The 23294-nt window shown below is 39.3% G+C and overlaps 1 protein-coding gene across 1 annotated transcript in view; it reads left to right on the top strand.

Moving 5' to 3' along the window:
- Positions 1–23089, top strand: part of Chrdl1 (chordin like 1) — a 110226-nt gene extending 87137 nt beyond the window's left edge. The window contains 5 exon segments of the mRNA XM_052171137.1: positions 5312–5480; positions 8837–9031; positions 14674–14841; positions 17749–17838; positions 20723–23089. Of these exon segments, the coding sequence (XP_052027097.1) occupies positions 5312–5480; positions 8837–9031; positions 14674–14841; positions 17749–17838; positions 20723–20853 (753 nt within the window). The 3' untranslated portion in view covers positions 20854–23089.
- Positions 23090–23294: the final 205 nt, after the last annotated feature.

Below are 23294 nucleotides of genomic sequence, written 5' to 3'. Positions count from 1 at the left end.
CTGTGTCAAGCAAACCTTGGTCTCTCATACAGTCCTCAATTAGGTCCTGCTACAGGAGTTGCCTTTGTGGCTGCATGGCCGATGGCATTAATGCAGAGGCAGCCACACTGTTCCTCCTACAGTCAGTCACATTGTCAGGAAAAAATTGTCAACATGTCTATTCTAACTGAATAGAATTTTACTGAAAGATATAGACTTTGGGCCTCTTTAACTTCAGTGTAAGGTGTTCTTATTTTTTTTTATTTTTTTTTAATTTTTTTTAAAAATTTTATTCGATATATTTTTTATTTACATTTCAAATGAATTCCCCTTTTCTGGTCCTCCACTCCCTGAAAGTCACATAAGCCCTCTTCCCTCCCCCTGTTCTCCCACCCATCCCTTCCCACTTCCCTGATCTCGTTTTGTCTTATACTGCTACACTGAGTCTTTCCAGAACAAGGAGCCACTCCTCCGTTCTTCTTGTACCTCATTTGATGTGTGGATTATGTTTTGGATATTCCAGTTTTCCAGGCTAATATCCACTTATTAGTGAGTGCATACCATGATTCACCTTTTGAGTCTGGGTTACCTCACTTAGTATGATGTTCTCTAGCTCCATGCATTTGCATTAGAATTTCATGAATTCATTGTTTCTAATGACTGAATAGTACTCCATTGTGTAGATATACCACATTTTTTTGCATCCATTCTTCTGTTGAGGGATACCTTGGTTCTTAATATAGCTAATTTTAAAATGTTTTAATGTTTTGGAAAAGACATTGGCCAAAAAGTTCTTTTAGCTAGCTAGTGACTGCAGGTTGACAGTGATTCAGATATAATGATTTTGATTATGTGGCTTAGCATAAATTCTGAAGATTCCTTTCAAACCAAAATTTCGTTTTGGCTTCAGATAACTATACTTGCAATTATAAGAGATAACATGGAGAAATTCCATGTGTCCTTTGCCCAGTTTCATCTAATAGCAATATCAAACACATTCATAAGAAAACATTTAGAACTAAAAATACTCATTGAATATTCTTTTTGGACCGTAAAGTTTTTCATTTCTACCAATAAAATCATTATTCCATTTTAAAGATTTCATTTGTAGTTTCAATTATGTGTATATTTATAAACACATTATATACATACATACATAAGTATGTACATATATACATATATATATACATATACATATATGTGTGTGTGTGTGTATATATATACATGTGTATATATATATATACACATACACATATATACATACATACAGGAAGGTGCAAGAATAGGTGCTATATCCATAGAAGCCAGAAGAGGTTATCAGATATAAACCTGGATTTACAGATGTTTGTGAGGCAGCAAACATAGGTGGTGAGAAACCAAATTAGATCCTCTGCAAGAACAATGTATTTCCTTAACTGCAGAGCCATCTCTTCAGTACCCCCATATCATTATCTTTTCTTTAAAAATTCACTTAATACATAAAATTTTGTCAGTTATTGGAGTACCATGTGGTATTTCAGTAATGAATGCACTGTTTAATGTTTAAATTGTGTTAAACATATCTGTCTCCTCTTTTATAATCTGGAGTCAATGCCTTCAAAATTTTTTCTTCTAGATAAGTACAATATGTACTTCACTATTGTTATATATAAGCAGTAGGGTGCCAGATCTTCTTGCTGCTGTCTAAGTAAGACTTATGGCAAGTCTTTACAACATCCCTTCCTCCTTTCCCCTGGTAACACATTCTACATTAGATATACATTTTAGATTCCTTATATGAGTGAGACCATGTAAACTCCTCATACTTTAAACACAAGAGTAAGGAAAGGAAGAGTTTGTGGGAGAGGGTCTTCAATGGAGGGGCTTTGTCAAATGGGAAAAAATCTTCTAGACAGACCTCAAAAGTTGAACAGTGTTTTCAACCCTTCAAGTTAGTAAGTCAGAAGTACCAAAATACTGAGCAAAACATATTTCTAGCAAACATTTTTTTTGCCTTTCTTCTCCTCTCAAGCAGCCTTTTAACAACTCATTTTAAAGATAAGCTCCAGTTTCACTTACAGTTCCAAGGTCTTGATGCTTTTTCTTCTATTCAGTTTATGAGGTCAGACTGGCTCCTGAACTTTATTTGGTCAGAGGACTCCAAAACAGTCATTCTACAGACTGTGAAGGTTATATTTAGGAAGATACATGTGTATTTGCACACAATAACTATTAATGAAAACAGAGTCCATAAATATAAAACAGCAAGGAAGGTTGGAGAGAGGAAAGAGAAGGGAGAAATGCTAGAATTATAATATATTCTCAAAAATTATAAAAGGTTAAAACATTCACACACCATCACCTTCTACCTCTTGCCCCAAGCAGAAAACTCTTTATGTTTATGATTCCCTACCTTGTGTTCAAATTAGATGTGTCTATAGACTGTATAAAATTCCTGATGCCCGGGCCTTACCTCAGACCAGTTATATCAGAATCTCTAGGGGTGACAACAAGTTCTTGGCATTTTTTATAGATCCTTGGGTAATCTTTCCATGCAGTCATGGCAGAGTCTTGTCTGTATATGCCATTCTAAACACTATAACTGAGTATATGCCCAGGAGTGGAATAGTGGGGTCCTCCAGAAGTGTCATGCCCAGTTTTCTGAGGAACCGCCAGACTGATTTCCAGACTAGATGTACCAGCTTGCAATCCCACCAGCAGTGGAGGAGTGTTCCTCTTTCTCCACATCCTCCCCAACACCTGTTTTCTCCTAAGTCTTTGAACTTAGCCATTCTGACCCTGGAAAGCCTCAGTGTAGCAGTGTAGGGGAATATCAGGACATGGAAGTGGGAAAGGGTAGATTGGGGAAGAGGGGGAGAGAAGAGGGCTTATGGGATTTTCAGGGAGGGGGGAATCCAGGAAAGGGGAAATCATTTGAAATGTAAATAAAGAATATATTGAATTAAAAAACAACAAAATAGCTGAAAGTCTTTCTGCTTGGAATAGCATTTAGTTACTGCTATTCCTCCTCTTTCTACTTCTTTTCTTCTTTCTTCCTAACTGTCTTCTAAATACTACCACTTCCACTCCATCCTTAAAATCTCTACCTCCTATTCTGAAGAAATTCTTGTTATTTTCTGTTCTCCACTCCACTACTTGCAAAATAAAAGACTGACAAGATGGATTAGTTCTCTTTATGCTGTGACAAATAGTGGACAGAAGCTACTTAGGAGGAAAGATTGACACAAAGTCTCCAGACATATCAGTCTGTAGTGGGAGAGAAGGCATGGTGACTTGGGGGGATCAATTTGTAGTACTGGAAACAGTGATTGGAGCTCTTCACGGGATACAGTCACACCAAGATGTAGATAACTGAACAGGAACAGGAGGCAAATGGTCCTTGTCTAGTGAACCACCTCAAACAGACAGATCTCACATTTCAAAAGTTCCATAACCTCTCCAAAAAGTAACACCAGGCAAGGACCAAGTGTGCAGGCAAAGCTGTGAAGACATTTCCAACTTAAGACGAATGTGTGCAGCTGTGCAGTCTACAATAGGCCCTCTGCTCAAAATCTCAATGCCTCTGCTTTTGTTCTTTGTTTACGACCATTTCCCATACTTCTCCCCAGTGCTAAAGAACAGTTTTGCGTTTTGTGCTCACCATTGCAAATCAGAGAACATCATGTACTTGCAACTTTCCTCAGGTCACTCACTGACCCTCCCTAATGGTGTTGCTGTTGAGCACCTTTCTTTCGGCTGCAGTGGAACACCCACCACGCAAAATTCATGTGTCTTTGGCAAAAAATATTGTCAAAGAACAGGAGGGAAAGAACAGCCTGTAATGGCCTCTGTGAAATACAGCCGATTATGGCAGAAAGAGATATATAAACCATTGTGGGAATGAGAAATATTTGCCCTAAGAATCCCATCCATGTGCATGATAACAAATTGGAGCAAATTCTTGTTTGTGTGAACAGTTATGCAATGTGCCAGAGCAGACTCATAGATATAGAGGATAATATTTTATTTCAGAAGTCCAAAGGAGTCCTTGTCTTCCAGTTTCTGTTCACTTTTCTCTTCTTTCAAAGCAAAACTTTTCAGAAGATGTGCTTATGATGCAGAGCAAAAATCAATTCATCTTATTGGTTAGGTGGGGGTCAAAGGATTCCCTAAGTTTCTCTGTTCCCTCTATCAGTGAATATAAGGATCTTCCTTTTTTACTGCCTGTGAAACCCTTTCATGGACTTTGCCTTCTTTACTCATAATACATGTCTCTACAACAGTGCGCGTTAATGCTCTAATCCCTAATGCTTCATTATTATTCAAGCCTTCTTGAATAGAGCACTCCACCCCAGCTCCAGGGAAAGAGAAGAAGACGAGTAGAGCTCATCAATAGCCTTGGATGAAAGAGTAGTCGTACCAAAGACTCCATACTTTTATTCACTTAACAGCTATGGATGCCTACACTCTAGATACTGCACATTGTTCTCGGCACCAGAGATAGAGCAGTAAACAATGCTTGACTCTATAGAACTTGCATTGTACCACTTTTCTCTATCAGTGAAGAGCTCTACCACATTGCCTGCGTTTTTACTCTCGGGATACATCTCTGAGACCCTATTTGACTCCCAGCTTTCCCTCTTCTTCACTTTAGTGCTTTGAAACAAACTTTTGGTTAAGGCATTTCCCAACTTTAAAAAAAATCCCTCAAAGGCCTCCACACTCCCACCTCTATCATTTACCAAATAAAGCACTTACCCCTGAGCTTGTCATTTAAAGTCCTCCATGATTTGGCTCCAACCCCCTTTTGGAATGTTATCCTTCAACTGTTCCCTTTTAAGGACTCTATGTTCTTTGCTACACCTTCTCAATTTGGAAACTTCTGCCTGGAATATTCCCCACAAACTGCCTGTTTAAAAAAAAAAAAAAGTCTACCCACTGTTCATGGCCCCGGTCACAAACTCTCGCCAACAAGCATCTCTCCTCATAATTTAAACACCACTTTGGACTTTTTCCTGTGACCTGTTACCTTCTGCCCTGTGTTGCAGGCTAACTCTTAAACTGGAAAACATGAGTCTCTTAAAAGGAAGACGCTTCAGCCTTTGGGGCTGTTTTCTTCCCCAGGAGTTTCTCTGTGCCATCTACAAGGAGAGACGAAAAGATTCAGCAAATTGTTAGTGCTGCCTTCACCCAGTGGCATCTTTATGTTTGTTGATTTAGAAAGACATACCATTAAGATCGGAGTTCATCACTACAAATCAAAGCCATTGAATTGTTGCTGCCGCATATAACTCAACACCTGCCATCTCATTGTGGATATTTGTCTTGAACTTCTTTTCCTTGTCATTTATAGAGACATTCTTACCTCCGTTCTCCCTACGATCCTCCTCCAAGCAGACAAGCTGGAGGTCTTCCCCGCTTTCCTGGGAGCAGAAGTCACCGCGGAGCTGTTATAGATTCCCAGCAAGCATCAGGGACCATCGTGCAGATTGTCATCAATAACAAGCACAAACATGGACAAGGTAAAGGGAAACCTCCTCAGCATTCCTGATATTTAGAGAATGATGAAACATTTATGGGACAGAGCACTTTATCCCATTAAAAAAAAAACCTGCATACTTACATGTGGATCACTTAATATGAAGTCTGTAAATAGATATGAACAGGTGACTGGAAGTAACTTATAAGAATTTTCCCAAATGTACCCAGAGTAGTGTACACAAGTATCTTTTGTGCTTATGAAGCAGCCTCTAACATTTTGACCATTGCCTCTGGGAGTTGGAAGTCATTTGGGAAAAAAATCCACCTTTTTTTTTTTTTTATAAGCAGGACACCCAACATTCAAAGGTACTCGGTGCCCAACACTGCCGAAATTCTTCTCAATAGTTAAGTGTTAAATATCAATAGTTAAGTGTTAAACCTTTCTCCTGGGACTCTTGTTAAATAATCTTGCATCCAATCTTAGAGATTTTGCTAATGAGGATCACGCTTCCAATTGAGTGAGTCAGTGAGATGTCCAGAAACCACCTATCTGAGCACTGGGACCACTGAACAGGTTAACACTGTAATACACTCAGCCTTGAGTTTGGTTGCATATGCATCCATATATGTTCATTTTCTCCCCTGACTCAAATACCCCAAATCCAATTGTGGAGGTGGGAAGAAGAGAATGGCATAATATTGACTGATTTTGAGTTTGTTGGGTATCCTGTCAATCAGTTCTTTGGAACCAATGCTCAACTGGTTCCTTTTTACATAACCACAAGCATGTTTTATTTTCTTTAGAGAGAAAAATAAATCAAAAGGCAATTCTTTGGACAGGATAAAAGTAAATTATTGAACCAAATGCATGAAAAGCAGGGGTGAAAAAAACAACCCATTACAAAGAAGTCCTAGGATAAAGCCCAACAGAGCTGGTCAAGCCAAAGTTAGTTCATCACATCTGTTACTAGTTAGATGTAAATTTCAGATTATACATAAGAACATCACTTTTTAAATCTACCGGCTCAAGAGAAAACTCCAGATGCAATTTAATAAAACAATAATTGTTAAAATAGTTTGAAATATGCATTATTGTCCTTTGTTTGACTAGAAATGCATGGCTTTTAATTTGCAAGGCTTTCCAATACAACATTATGGAAGGAAGAAGAGTTAGGTAAAGATATATTTGGAGTTTTCAATCCTAAATTACCCCCAGTAGATTCCCTTTGCTCTGGAAGCATTGCAAGCCTTAAACAAAATGATCAAGGACAAAAATAGACTTTGAAAGCCTCATATAACATAATTTCCCTAAGAACTCTTCATTTTTCACAGTAGAAGCTCATCCCCTGACAGCCTTGGTGTCCTACAAAAGCCCTGGCTGTTTCAAATTTCTTTATCTGACACATTTATTTGGATACAGCTCTTCTCTTTTGACCTTTCTGTTAGAGTTCACTGAAGAATCTCTTGTCTTCACCTTAACGCCCAAACCCCAGCTGGATGATTCAAAATCATCTTCTGGAATTTTGTTGGTGGGAGGAGGCTGCCTTCCCTTCTAAGGCTACATTTTATTCCACTGCAAAGTGTGGGATTCTGCTCAGTCTGGATTGTTCCCATAGTCCAAAGGTTTAGAAGAACAGCAGCACTTAGCTATAGAACTCTAAATAGTGCTGCCTGCCCTGTGTTCCCTGAGAGTGGATCACACTTCCACTGAGCTCTCTCCATAATAACTAAGGTGCATACTCTTAGATCTTTGTTCAAATTCACAAAACAAAAATGACAAGACTTCTCCATTTGAAATTTGAATCCTGTCAAAATGTCCTTGAAGCCAACTCTGTACCCATTTGTTCAAAATGTTCTAGAAAACCATGTTACTATGTCAAGTGGAGGAAAAAGGTGGAAAAGAAAGAACAATACATCCTGTCTGATTTCTATGATTCTGTTCATAGCCCTGAGCCTCACTCCTTAGTATCTATTGAGAATCTCTGTGCACTGGGATCTTCTCCAGGTTAGGTTCTTGGAAATCTTTATACAGATTGACCTGTTAAGAGGGCCCAGTACTCATGCAGTTCTTGCAATGTACAATAAAAGACAGTCAACATCGTTCATATTCTTTAATGTGACCCAGTGGACTTGATGAGAAAGAAATAGCCCAATGATTCATCCTGAGTCTGTTGCAGCCAAATCAGTCAGTTCCTAGAAACGCCCCAACTGGGAATATGTCTTCCCCCAGCCCTGCCCAAAGCAATCCACCCTACCCTACAGATAACGATGATCAAGATGCCGACAGGTCTCCTTGGGTGTGATGAGACTATGGAAATAATAAAAGACACACCCAAACCCAATTACTGCTTGCCGTATCCACAGTCTCAGCCTTTTAGAGATGGAGAAGATTCATTCTCGGGCATCTCCATTCATTTCACTGCCTGTCCATTTATTTTCCTGGATCCTAGCTCCATAAAGCTGACATATATGGAAAGATGTTCTTTGTCTATTTTTCTAAATATATTCCCTTTCCCTGTAGCCCAAATGAATGCTCTTTTAAGGTATTTCAGAAAACATTGAGTCAATGACTATACTTCCCCTACCAACTGCCTGAGGGGCAAAAGATATCTGTCTGTAAGGCAAGTACTTACTTGCTGTGGTCACATTTCTACAACAGTTACCAATGGGAAACTTGTAAAAATGTCTGAAGATTAAAGTGATACCCATGGAGAGTCCTGGCACCCAAATCTAAGCACTGAAGATAAGTGCTACCATTTCACAAGTTACCTAACACATGTGTGTCCTTTTCCTCTCACCCTTGTCTTAGCACCCCACTTTCTGTACCAAAACATAGTTTGGCAACACTTAATCCCATGCTCATCCATCTCTATGGATAAGTTAGGCCCTTATAGTATTTCATATTCTGAATGGATTTGATTCATAATTTACATGAAATTGGCCCTTTGGAAAGAAGCAGTTTTTTCATCTAGCCCTCCTAGGTAGCAAATCTCTTGGGGAAATACCCAGAAGCAAAACAACTTAGACCATACACATTTTCTGTGGCACTCAAGGTATTAAAAATACTACATTCTACTTGAGATGCTTTATCAGATGTTCAAGACAAATAGAACTCCATTTTAATGTATTCATTCACTATGTACCCCACTGAAAAACTCTTTGCAGTTTGCACACTATTTGTCAGACTATTTGTAAGCATCCAGAGGCTGATGCAGATGCACGTGGAGAACTACTGAATGTAGCTTATCACTCAGTGAGTGCTGTGGTAGGAGACTATCTCCATAAATGCATCTTCTTGCCCAGAACAAAAGATGATTGATATTTTAAAGAATGCATGAGTAGTGCTCTAAAGCTTGTAATTCATCTCCACTCTCTCTACTCCTGTGATCTCTTCCAGTGTGTGTTTCCAATGGAAAGACCTATTCCCATGGAGAGTCCTGGCACCCAAATCTACGAGCATTTGGCATTGTGGAATGTGTACTATGCACTTGTAATGTCACCAAGCAGGAATGTAAGAAAATCCACTGCCCCAATCGATATCCCTGCAAGTATCCTCAAAAAATAGATGGAAAGTGCTGCAAGGTGTGCCCAGGTAAAAAGGCAAAAGGTGCATTGGCTGGAGGCCCTGCCTTTGGCTGAATGAGATTCACACATAGTCCTATTCAGTTTTCTTTGTGTGTCAAAACTATAAATGACCTGTCTTATAGTTCTAATGATAATAGTCCTAGCAAGAATGAACTTCATCCTTTCCTCTTTTGAGACACTGATGGTTGCTTTGAAGGAATTACCTACTCAGAGTTTCTTTTGTCTACAACCTCAAACACATGCCAAATTGCTTAATTTGTTCTTGCTTTTCGAAATTAGAGAGTTTACGTTGTCACTGATTTAGGAAAAGTCATACCTTTCACATTTTAAATCATTAACTCACTTCAAGACATAATCCAGTACTCTTTTCAGTTGAGATATGCATGAGTTACAGTGGAGAAAAATTAGGTTCTGATCCAAATCTAAGGTCATTATTTGAACCTTGAAAATACATCAAATCCGTTTGTATCTAACCCCATGTAAAAAATTATAAAGTTTATTACTGTGCTCCATATTTATAATTAATTTGCAATTTCTTTTTAAATTTTTGAGACATCGTATCTGTATACACTTATGGGGTACAGTATGTTAATTCAAAATATATGCACATATACATATATATGGTATAATTACTAGGTCAGGGTAATTACTATTCTCTCTCCTCTGATATTTATCCCTAGTCGCTTCTAGTCATTTTAAAATTTATCATCAATTGGTTTTTGATAAGGTAACTCCACTGTGCTAAAGAAACAGTTCATTCTAATGGTATTTTAGGATCTATTATCTAGCCTCTATCTCCCCTTTACCACCTTCTAACACTAAAATTCTATAATCATATTATTTCTTCGTTAATGACAAGAACAGTAAAGTATATAAACTGACTTTCCTAGACTCATGAAACTAATTGACAATACAATCAAAATGTCAAACCCAGGTCACTTCCAGCTCATTGTCTTTTTTACTTGAAACTGTTGCTGATCTATTCCAAGCACAAATTATTAAAATGGTGGTTTTTAAGACATGAGCTACCTAAAAAATTACCATCTATAATATTGGCATTGTAACTTTGGCTTGCTACAGCTTTTCTTGTGTTCTAGAACAAGCACCTTCACCTTTATGAGCCTCCATTTCTGTTTCTTCAAAATGAGATGGTTAGAGCAAGTGGCTTCCTACAGCCACCACCACCCCAATCCCAGAATTCCACTATCAGTGAATTAGCCATTCCCAGGCACATGAATTTATTATTTCTTAGGCCTTCTGAAAAGAATTTATATAAATACAATTGAAAAACACTTTTTTTAAATGGAGATGGACAGATCATCCATCTCTTCCATTAAACAATTGCTCCGGCCTAGCATGCAAGCAAGCATTCAGTGTAATACATGAGTATCTTCATATGAGCCAATGAGTCCTGAAATTGGCTGTACATTGGAATCCCCAGGGGATTTCTAAAAGTACCTGTGCCTCATCTCAAATATTGCAATCTAATTAATTTGAATCGTGGCATGGGCTTGGACCCTCTTTTTAGTTTCTAGGACTCCTTTGATGTGCAGAAAAGTTTGAGAACAATTACTGTCTGCTCACAGTGGCTCATAGTTTTGTCCTTAAAAATGTGGTTTGTGGACTAGCAGCACCTAGGAGATAATTACAAAAGCTGACTCTCAGGCCTCTACCTGTTCTGCATCCAAATCAGCAGTTAAGATCATCGAGTGATTCTACTCGAAGTATATTAAAGTTTGGGAAGTAAAGATTTGAGGTAACTCTAATGGCCTTCATCTCCCATGGTGAAAGTCATAGGGATATATAAAGTCATGTGGATATATAAAAGATAAGAGCTAACCAATAGTAGAGAAATAAACACACTAAAATTCAGGTGAAAGCATGTTTATTAGGGGTATGTAGGGAGCATATTCTAGAAATGATATGGATATCAGAGCCACCCAAACATGGTGACTTATTGTCACTTCAAAGTCTGTGATCTAATTTAATCCATAAATCTTTATGTCAGTTGCAATCCCCAATCTCTTGGGCCAAAGGCCTAACATTTACCCTTAAAGGATCATCTATGGTAAAAAAAAAAAAAAAATCTATAGTTACCTAAATACTGAAGATAAGGTATTCCAATTTGCTTCTTTTATTTTCAGACAAAAATCTCATTTCACACTGTACTTAGGACTTTATTCCTATGAGTATTTGAAGTAAAAGAAGAAAATTGAAACTAAGCATGCAGTAGTTTAAAAAAATAGTTTCCCTCTCAGGTTGGCTGTGTTTTAAAAGCATCCAGATAAGCAACTCCACCCCTGAGAAAGTAAATGGAGACACATAAAGGTCTAAAATCCAGGATTTTTGGTGCAGTGATGTTATTTATAATAGTGAGAACTTGACAATAATCAGCAAATTCACTCATAAGGGAATGGCTAAATTATGGTAAAAGCGCACTGTGGAAAATTATGCAGACATTAAGATCATTGTAGACGAAGACTGCTGACATGGAAATACTAACTTAAAAAGCAAGCTACAAAAATGTGTATTATACTTAATTTTCATGTTTAAGAAGGAGTTTGTCTGTGTTTAGATTTTTTCAAAGCCTGGAAGGGACTATGACAGAATGTTTACAGAGATCATCTTTGGATAACTGCCTTATTAAGTATTCCTATTTTCTTCTTTAACTTGTATTTTTAAAATTTTCAATAGTAAACATGTATTACTTTCATCACTTGAAAAACATAATAAAAGTTGTTGTTTTAAAAACCACCTTCCAGAATCCCAATTGTCAATATATTATACAATCTGACTGAGTGAATTCTGTTTCCCCTGATGAGCTATTTTGACTGTTTTCCATCCTAATCAGATATGTTGAGATAACCTGTCCATCAGGCATCATGGAAAGAGAGAGTTCCAATTTCATTCTACGTACTTTCCTCTCTCAGAGCCAGACCTGGGTTTGTGCACTTTAAATCACTCCTAGGGATCATATTGCCCAAGAGTCTCTGTCTGCATGGCCAGGCACCTGCACAGAAATTCAGCATTTACAAAGTATTAAGGAGTTCGTATTATGATCACCCTAAAAGATGCACGGTTAAGACCTACTGCATGGAAACACAAACACTGAAGATGGAGAGGTGAACAAGACAAGAAAAGGCTACAGCCTTGTTCTTGCATTGTTGTGGAGAGGAAACACGGTGAAACCAAATGAATATTAATTTTAGCAGGTGATGGGAACTGTGAAGGGAAATGGCACAAGATCAGGAGATGGTGACTAGTGCAAGCAAAACAAAACAAAACAAAACATTTTTAAGACAGTAGTCAGGGAAGGCTTTTCTGAAAAATGTGATGTTCAGATAGACTCCTAGATGCCATGTGGGGGTCCACAAACAGGAATATCACACCATCAGTGTCTTCTTAAAATAATGGCACGTGATCTAGAGGAAAACGGACAAAGCAGTGAAAGAAAAAGAATACTGTTTTGGTAGTGAAGAAAGTTCACTGGTGACCAAGTCTCATCCTAACAAATGATAGCAGGCTCCATCAGCAGCAAACACGGGCCAAGCAAGGTAAAGGATTTAAGTTCTGCCTCTCTTCTATTGCTCTGCTAGAGGCCAGCCTTGCCCTTTATGTCAGTGTTCACTTCCTGGATTGACTACAAGTTTCCCAACTCACTTCTCATACCCCCGGTACTGCTGCCCTGATACCTGGAATTCCTTACATATTTCTTTTTGGATTTGATCATTAAATGTCCTTGTCATGACATAAAAACTTTCCTGAGCTGAGATAACACATCTTCGTCTGTCATCACCACCTCCCCAAATAATGGTATCTAAGTTTCTTAGTTCTAGATGGCGCAGGATAGTGTTCTCATGGGGAATGGACATGGCCAGCAATGACTTCAGTTGTGGCACGGTTCGCTGAAAAGGAGATGAGAGTAGACGAGCATGGAGGTGAGGTGCCTTGAGATGGCAAGTGTGAAAAGTGCAAGATATTATTGAATACATCTAAGGACAAAATTTGCCTCTTTTAGGGTCTTCCAGTTTCAACTAGGGCTGAGTCGCTAATGGAGTTTTGTTGTTTGTGGATTTCTTCAGTTGTGTAAGTCCAGATCTTAGGAGGGGTTGGTGCTTCTAAATGACTCGTTCAGATAATGAGAAAACTCTGAGCATGTGACTTCTAGTAACATCATGGGTTGGGTTACATGGGTCAGTTACATTCATAGCCAACATTCAGCCCTCCTTATATAGGTGACAATTGAATTCCTAGAAGTCCCTTCTTCTCATTTGAAAACTTAGCTCACAGCCCTTCATTATCTAACATTACCAAAACAGGACTGGCCTGCCAAGTAATCAACTAGCTAAAAAGAACGACAAGGGAAGAAATGAAGCTTGATTCTAAGGATAATCCACAAAATGAATGATCCAAGTCAGAACTGTCAAGAGATCACAATGGTTTTGTCCTCCGAGTGCCAAATGGTGGGAGATGGCAGTAGAGAAGAAACTTAATTGGGTCCAAAAGAGACATACAATAGCAATTTGATCAAAATGTCCTGTCCAATGTGTCTGATTAAACAACAGTGAGTATGAGCCACAGATTCCCCCAAACATTCAACCCTTAAGTGGTTTCATCACTGACAGGTCACCTATTCTGGTAGATGGCTTCCGTACAGTCTCAAAGTTTTTATGGTGTGTAAGGCTTTTTCTTCATTGTTCTTTATTTGAGTTATACTCTTTGAATACACACCTAGCAAATGAACAACTCACCAATAATCAACCAGGGGAACTTATTTTTTGGTATGCACCCTGGGCAATGGGGACTGTCCTGTGAAATGCCAAGTATTATGGGGCTGGTGCCTTTCTTTATTCCTAGGAGCTGAAGTTCAACAGTTTAGTATACGTAGGATATGATCCTCACACAGATGGTGGATCTGACCAATTTGTGTGTGTGTGTGTGTGTGTGTGTGTGTGTGTGTGTGTGTATCTCCTAACCGTATGCTCCTTTGGCATAGCATACACATGACTAATCTGACATCTAGATTTTGGCACTGGTGCTGATCCGGTATTATCATTCCTCTTACAAACAAATCAAAGAGCATTCAGAAATGTCAAGCCAATTTGGATGGATATGTCGGGCAAGTATATGCACATAAGTGAGTGTCATGAGTGTTTTCTAAGTATACAGAAATGATGTCAGAGAAGCTAACCAAAGCCCTCTCAGCCCATTTCCTGGGCCTCTTTTAGCAACATGGGGTTTGATGGAACACGATTCTACTCTAGTATGAAAAATTCAGTTCTCCCTTAAGTACCTAAGAAATGTATACCTGGCTATGCTATACTTCTTCATTGAAGTCCGCTTCTCAGTGACTGTTGTAGGGAGATCCACTTCAGTTTGTGGGTGTAACCTACACAGCCATGGATTCTGTCATCACATGGAGTCATGAGAGGTTTTATGTGTCTCGGTGATTTGATGGCTGCTAAAGAATCAGCTGGAGCTGAGTTAGTGAGGTAAATCTGGAAACTGTGTTTCTGTAAAAATGTTCCTGTTGATTGTTTACTCCTGTTCAGTGTCAGAGATTATAAACAGTGAGATAGCTAAATACAGAAGTTCACTTCTAGTTTTAAAACAATCTATGCCAAACCTCTACTTGCTTCCTGGTTCCAGAAGAACCTCCAAGCCAAAACTTTGACAGCAGAGGTTCCTTTTGTGGAGAAGAAACCATGCCTGTATATGAGTCTGTGTTCATGGAGGATGGAGAGACAACCAGAAAAGTAGCACTGGAGACCGAGAGACCACCTCAAGTAGAGGTCCATGTTTGGACTATTCGAAAGGGTAAGCAAAACAGCATTGAATTTGTGTTTTTATGTGTAACAGAGAAAGAACTACTTTCCATAATTTGGCTTCAGCATGTTCCTGTGTTTGGGTCAGAAGTTATACTGTTGCACAGAAACTAGTAGGTGTCTAGCATCGATATTATGCTTTCAAATTTAACACAGCCTGTACTAAAGATTAATGATTAACTCTTAAGATTCCCAGGGTTGTCTTTTTCACAGCACCAAAATCTGAAGGAGGGATTCTTTCTTCTTCTGGTAGCAAAGCCTTTTGTTTTCATTAAAATTTTCAATAATAGATACATTCTCTCTACATATCTTTTTGACTCTTATTCTTCCACTATTTTCATTTTTATAACTTCTAGAAAGAAATGCATGTGGCTCAATTTCGACCAATATGTCTTTTCTAATTTCATTCTTATTTTTTAATTAGGTTACAAAGTAGCAAGTTTTTATATATAGTTCATTCATTCATTAGTTAGCTAGTTAGTTAATTTGTTTGACCCATTCCATTTTCCTGACTAACTTCCATAGACTCCTTCACTCCTAGTATTTCCCCTTCTACTTTCATGTTAAATGCTGTTGTCTTCTGTACATCTCTCCCCTAAAGCCTTTTTTCTTCTAGCTTCCCAACATTAACACATATGCTTACTCTCACAAAAATACACATATATACAAATTAGAAGGTAGGATCCACATCTAAGGAAGAGCACACCCTGTTTTCCTCTTTCTGGCTGCATATCATTATCATTGAACCAATTTGTTGTTTTGTTTTGCCTTGGTTATATTATATCAAATACCAACCACCAGAGGTTAATTTGTTGGTCTGAGCAAGGCACGTGCATCAATCAGTATATTTCTGTACATCCTCAAAGTGTTTCTAATCTATAGCCAACATTGTAAACTAAGAAACTGCAGTCTACCTTTCCAATACAAAGCTCAAGAAACAGGAAAACCCTTTCTTCCAGTGTGAAGATATGTCTATGGAATTACACCATGCATTCTGGATTAAGATAAATTAAAACATCCTTCCAACTTTCAAAAATATTATGATCTTGGGCTCACTATGTAAAGTTTTGATGACTTCAGCTCCATCCCTGGAACTCACATGGTGGAACTGAATCCCACAAGTAAATTGTTCTCTGACCCTCACGTGTATGGTGTGGTGCACATGTACCTACACATGTGTACACACACCTACACACACAGACACAGACACACACACACACACACACACTAAAAAGATTATGATCTCACTCACAATCCTATCATGATATCCAGTTTCCTTTCTGATTCTTCACAGCAGCCACGACAAACAATATTCTTTTTAATACTCAATGTGCTCCTACATCTATCTGTTCACATCACCACGACAAGGCTAGTGCTGATCTAGATTGGTCAAGGATTTTCAGAAATCCAATGGTAGGCTTAAGATTTCTCTTGGACAATAAGATAGATCCTTTATCTGTTGAACCTACCTCTTGTCCAAGGCTCAAGAGTATTCAAATAGCTAGGTACATACCTTTAATCTTATTTCTTGGGAGGCAAAGGCAGGTGGATCTCTTGGAATTCGAGGACAGCCTGATCTACATAGTTGTAAGTCAACCAGGACTACAAAGTAAGCCTCTATCTCAAAACAGCAACGATTATAACAAGTGTTGAAACATGTGTGCGGTTCAACATCATGCACAGAACTGTACTAAGATGCTGCTAGATAGTCCTTCTCCAGAGATGAGAATTTAATAGGTCTTGGCTACATTATAAGCACTTCATGATTAAGGCAGAAACTTGTGATACTAATTCAAGTGGTACTTGGATCCCACTTTGAGAAATACTGCTATAATGTTTACAGCATCTTTTCTCTTTCCTTTTCCCAACAACCTTGCCTTTTCTCCCCACCCATTAGAAAGTATGATAGGATATGCATATGCTTTTCAGCCATGTTTATTTGGGCTTTATATCTAAGCCTTATGAGTTTCTAGCTTTAATTCCATATTGTGTTTGTTTACTAGTCACCTGGGACTAAGAACTGATCTGATGGTTTCTCAAGCACTGATCCCAGTCACATATCCTTCAGCCCAGTAAAGTATAGATGGCTCACAATTTGCCAGTAGAACATATCAGTAGCCTCTACTCATACTGAAGGGAGGTTTATGCTTCCTAGACACAGAAAAACCCAAGCTTTGTCTTCTTTATTCACTGTTGACTACTGAGTTCAAGTGAGCTGGTGACATGTTGCTTCTTAAGTACTTGGCAGGTTTCAGCTATTTACCTGTCTCTAATAGAAACAATTTAGGCAAAGTGGAAACTGGGGAGATGAGTACGAGCTTCCTCCCACATACCATTTGTTTAGATTTTGCTTGTTTGCTTGCTTGTTTGTTGAGAGAAGTCTAAAGGGATTATGACTATTTCCCAAAGGAAAAATTTGCTCCTCTGTGTGAATTTGGGAATGGGGGTAGCTTCTCCATTTACACAAATAATATGCCTGTGATTTGACTACTGGCTTTTTATTGTTTAGCCAGGAGGGCAGCCTAGTGGTTTGGCAGGAACTAGTCTACCCAAATTATGGCCAAAGGCAGAACTTCTAAGACTGCCTCTGGCTACAGAAACTCCAACCCGTGCTCATGCTTTGTGTAGGCAGGAGTTCCATGGTCAGAAGTACTACCTTCCTTATCTCCAGTCCCAGGAGAAGCTAAAGAAAGGCCAGTGAGCCAAGGAAACAAATGGAGTTAATTAAAATTCTTGAACCATCCAAGTTCCTGGTTAAGTATATTACACAGCCTAGCTCAATACTCCTAAGACCCAATAATGAGATTATATGCTCAGCCTGGGCAGAAAAGAGGGTCTTTGCTTCCAAAAGGAGATAGAAAATATTTCATCACCTGTTCTACTTTGTGCTTGGCCTTAGGCATCCTCCAGCACTTCCACATTGAGAAGATTTCCAAGAGGATGTTTGGCGAGCTCCATCATTTCAAGCTGGTGACTCGGACCACCTTGAGTAAGTGGTACCTCCTTTTACTCTTTGCTGGAAACCACCTCTACCTTTTAAATGTATTCTCAATGAGCATAAAGAATGCTTGGTGTCAACATTAGGGAAGCTTGGACATGATGAATACAAATTTTGGTATGGTCCACATACACGCTATTTCAGGTCAAGAATTCTTAAACATCTTTTTAGAACTGATAAGCCAAGGCCCAAGAGGGTAGAAGGAAGCTTCACAATATTTCAGGTATGGTATAATTGCGAAGTCTTAGTATCTGGAAGGCTGTGTTCTCTGGGGATGAGGGAGAGAGACAGAGATAAAGACTATTCGTTCTATGTTACAGCAAAACTCTCTGACTCTTTTAGAACTTCCACTAGGTGCTCATGTTTCTTTAAAAGCATCTAGGCATTCTTGCAGACTTGCAGCTCTCCCACTTTCTACACTAGATGGAGCTTAGGGACTAGATTCTGCAGGGCGCTGGGGTGGGGATGGGTGGGGAGCACTTCTAATGGAATAAAAGGCACCAGATTTCTATCCACAGGGAATTTCTAATGGGCAAGACAGAACAGGAACAGGCCTTCGGTATGAATTAGAATAGCTGTGAGGAGTTAAATTCTTAAGTGCTCAGGGGAATCTGCAAAGAACAATGAGACTAGAGCCAGGTGGGCTTAGTCGAGGAAGGCTTCGGGGAGGAGGTGCTTTTTCAAAGAAAAGGGTGTGACTGGGCAACAGGTCAAGAAATCAGTCCAGGGCGAAGGTGCAGCCTAAGTTAAGATTCAGGCAGGAGCAAACAAGAACTGTGGGTGGGGGTGAGGGATGATCACCAAGGCCACAGAGGGTGCAATGAAGATGAAAAGAGTTGGTATAAAATAGTCAAAAGGCTTAGAAGAAGCCAATGAAGAGAGCACACAAAAAGCAAGTAACATTGGGAGTTGCTAAACAATACGATCAACACAATGATATCAACGTGGTGCTCTGGGCTTTTTGGTAAATTTAAGAAGCACTCACCTTGGTGATTCCACACTAGGAAAAGATTTGTTTGCAACGCTAAAACATTAGATTTGACTTCCAGTATGAAGCACAGCACTGGAGGTTAGTAAGCAGCTAAATGGTGTGTTTCCATCTGGCTTTTAGAAAGAGGGTCTGGCTGTGTGGAGTGGGGCGCACCATTTAGTGACCGAGCTGGTGACAGTCTGAATTCAGAACTTCTCACACTATATGGTCTGTGAGACAAGAGAGGATAAATCACCATGAGAGATATTTCTAAAACTAAGTCAACAGAATATATGTCACAGGGAGGAGGGAATTATTTTGGAATGGCTCCAGTATTAATAACTTTATAGATTAGGTAGATAGTAATGCCATTCACCAATGAAAAGCTAAAGAATAGGTAGGTATTGGTGAATAAGAACCTCTGCTTGGAATGTGTTTTGATCAGGATGCCTGAGAACTACCTAGATAGGTCTTCTGTATGTCTTTTGAAAGATCAATAGAAATTAAACTGAACAGTATGAAAATTTGAATGCAGGAATCAGGAAATCCTTATTAGGGATTAAGGAATAAAGGAGACAGAGATTAGGGGCCAGGGAGCAATGGTGTGACTTTCAAAATGACTATTTCACCATAGAATACACTTCAGTTTGTGTTGTAAGCAAGCCACAGGATTGGGCTCCAGAGGACATCCTGGGGACACAGAAACAAGCCCAATGCATTCATATAATGCACCTCCATAGCCCGGCACATAGTAAGGCTTTGGTAAACACTTGTCTTCTTTTTGTCTTTAACTTTCCTACTGAGGCATGATGAATAGGGAGAATTTAAGGGAGAAATACATGGGATAATCAAGTCGCAGTTATACTTTCATGAAAGTAGGGAAGCACGGAAGTTCAAAGCAGGAGTCTCCTGAGCTTGGGCTCAGGGTTCCCCATATTTCATCACCAGGAAGACAGGAATCAAAAGAAAAGTGAGGATCTGCTGTGAAACAGCAGGCAAATAGAAGTGATACAGCCAAGTTAAGAGCAGAAAGGGCCGTGACAGCATGTGAATGGAACGCTAGGAGCAGCCATAGGATGGCATTTCAGGGTGCCAAGGACGCAAACGGACATGTAGATATAGAAGAAAATAAATACGAGTAGTTGTTGACAAAGGAAGAGAGAGGAACAGGGAAAATAATGATAAATAATCAAGTAACCCAAACCATTACAAGGGGCCAAAGAAAGCAAGCTGTGATCCAGTAGCTCAGTAGGTATTGCTGTCCACAGGCATTTTTTTTTAACTTGGTGTGAAGTGAGCCACCTGTAGAGTAAGCCAGCAGACTGTATTTTATAAATGCTGAATACACTATAAAAATTCTAAACATGGGGGATGGAGCTGGTTCGGTGGCTAAAGTGTGTAAACTGTTCTTCCAGAAGATTTAAGTTCAGTTTCCAGTACGCACATCAGGGTAGTTCACAATTTCTGCTCCAGGAGAGGTCTTGGTACTACTGAACCCTGTTGGCATCTGAACTCATGTGCATGTTCCACCCCACCCCCACAAACACACTATTTAAAATCAAATAAATCCTTTAATGAAAGCTGTCTAAACATAGTGCTTAGGATTTGCTCATGGGACAACAGTTTTGCGTCTCATTTGGGGATATCTATCAAATGCTGTGTATTAAAGTGAAAAGTCCTTGTTTTATTTTCTGTCTCTATCCTAGAAACACATTTGTGTGTGGGGGTGCTTTTTTTTTTTTTTTTTTTTTTTTTTTTTTTTTTTTTTTTTTTTTTTTTTTTTAGTGAAACAACCTGCCTTTTATATTTAAAATGTCCAGAGAGTGCTACAAGGATGTGGGGATGAGTGAAGGGAACTGGTTATATTCCTTACACACTCCTGACCATTCTATGTTTGCCTTTTAGACAAGTGGAAGATCTTCACTGAAGGAGCAGCTCAGCTCAGCCAGATGTGCTCAAGTCGGGTGTGCAGAACAGAACTGGAAGATTTGGTCCAGGTTTTGTACCTGGAGAGACCTGAAAAGGACCACTGTTAGACAAAACAGCCAGGATTGGATAGTGTCAATCAAGGAAACCCAAGCTGCAGCTGGACTGCCGGCTTACTTTGCTTAAGTCAACAGCACTCCAAAACCCCAAAGTCAACCTCAGTCAAATTATCCACGCCAGCCACAGCAAACCTTGTTCCTCTATGTGCAGTGCTGTGCCAGCCCTCAAACATCGCCTGTAAAGAGAAGAGAGGACTCTTTAATGGTTTCTGGAGGGAGAAGGGATAGGATTTTGTGGTGCAGCTCTAGTTTCTCTGAGAATCACTTTTATTTGCAGGTTAAAGTAAAAAAGAAGAACATTTTTAGGGATTCTATGTAGAAAGTCCCAAGAAAGAGAAAGATATTGCTCAGTTTGAGATGGGTCATGTCAAACAATCATTTGTATGAAATTCTTTTTGAATGTTCAAATGTCTGTCATTCTTTTTTAAAAAAAGTTATTCAGTGGGTGGCAACACAGTCAGATGGTTATAGAGCACATACCTAGCGTATGTGGAGCCAGAACTGACAAAAAATGTCCATCCTCATTATCTCATGTGTACACACACACACACACACACACACACACACACTGCACATGTAACTTCCCTTCTTCTTCTTCTTTCTGGCTCCTAAACACCTTTAAGGTTGTTGATATCCAGGGAAACAAACTAAAAATGTATGCAAAAAAATCTCTGCCCTCAAGCCTTTAAGGCAGGTTTTAAGTAATCAGCCATAGCCCTAGGGTGAAGAACCGCCAAGCCTTTTGTGGGTCTTGTTCCCTTTGAAGTGCTAAATTCATTTTTCCCAATAATACCACTTCCCTTCCCATATCTGAACCTATGGCACCTCCATTAGGAAGGTAGAATTTGGAGAAATCATCAGAAACTAAACTTATTCCAAACAAAATAACTGTAGAAGGACACAACTGATAAAAATAAAGTAGCCCATTTTTTTCACAGCTCTATGGGCTGATGAACTAATGATGCTCACCTATTTTCTTGAGGTAATAGTCACCTAGCCAAACACTGTAGGTTGGCACTTTTATTCTAAAAGCCTTTTTAAGGGTAATCTTCCTTCCCTGATTACAGGGAAATTTTACTTTTCAAAGAGACTCAGTCCTTATGAGCTTCTCAACGTTGGTTTTTCTGTTAAGAGTTACTGTTCATTCAGGGAGCTGAGAATTCTGGCAAAGATCTTTGTTCCAGCCCTTCCTACTGTCCTTCCTTGCCTTATTCTTAGCATGGGTTGCACTGAGGATTTTAGAGCAGGCTGCTTCTGAAGTGATTGTTTGCAGCCCAATTCCTCAGCATCAATAATCCTTTCTGATGGTTGGCTTTAGAAAGCACCTTTTGGAAAAAAAAAAACCTATAAATATCTCTTAGCAAGGATCATAGGCCCGCTTTCTGGGTTTGCCCCTATGAGGATCATGAATGAGCTCACATGAGTACTAAGAAATTCGAAGACTAAGAAATCCCATATTTCCCACTCTAGGTGAGAGAACATGATAGGAAAAAGTGTGAAGAGTCTGATCTGTACTAGAACCTGACAGAGAAGGGAAAGTTCTTATAAAAGAGACACCAGGCTTTGGGGCCAGGGCTTCATGAGACAAACTTCTTGTCAGCCAATCACACATCCTCCTCAGAAGAGGGGCATAGGGCATCCTGGGCTGCAAAACCACAGAACATTATTGAACATGTGATGGAGCAATGCCAACCCTCTGCTGCATCCCTCTAGGAGGAAAGAATATTTCCAGAGTGTGGAGATCAGTAACCACATCCTGAAGGAAAGCGGCGATTCCCCTGCTAGATGATTCACCCACAAACCTTCCCAGACAGGTGTTCTCTGAAAGCTTAGCCTCAAGGGAACACCTAAAGAGCTTCCCTACATAGACTTCTGAGTCCAGGTGCAGGAACACACCTTTCTAAAGTGCTGTGGGAAGCAGGAACTGGGGAGCTGTGCTAAGTCCATGTAGAAATTCTCCAGTAATTTGGTGTTGGTTAGAGTATAGAGCATAGGGAAAGAGTCCAAACTGCCTGTACTTTGCAGAGAAGAATGGATGCTGTTCTTTTGTATATTTATTTGTATCATAAACACTTGGGAAAGCAAAGACCATAAGCACCATTTTGCAGTTTTATCCATTTTCCACATGTAACCAAGTATGAATAACACAACAATATTACCCCTTCACTCTTCTCACAGGACACGTACCCAAATATGGTACTTATTTATGTAGTCACTGTGTTTCTGGATTTTTACGTTAATAAAATTTTAATTTAAAAAGGTTATGTCTGAGACGATCATATGATTTACACTCTGGTCAAGACTGTCATTCAGTTGGGTCAATGATGATAAGTGGGCCTAGTGGTGTCACAGTTTCCTGGAAATTCTTGTCACAGTCCTCAGTAGTTAGCAGTGTCAGCTTAGCAGTAAAACTGCCTAGATTCTTAAGCCAG

This window comes from Apodemus sylvaticus, chromosome X (assembly GCF_947179515.1).
Source record: "Apodemus sylvaticus chromosome X, mApoSyl1.1, whole genome shotgun sequence".
Classification (NCBI taxonomy): Eukaryota; Metazoa; Chordata; class Mammalia; order Rodentia; family Muridae; genus Apodemus; species Apodemus sylvaticus.
Note: the sequence above shows the minus strand (reverse complement) of the source record. Positions and strands in the feature narration are given on the sequence as shown.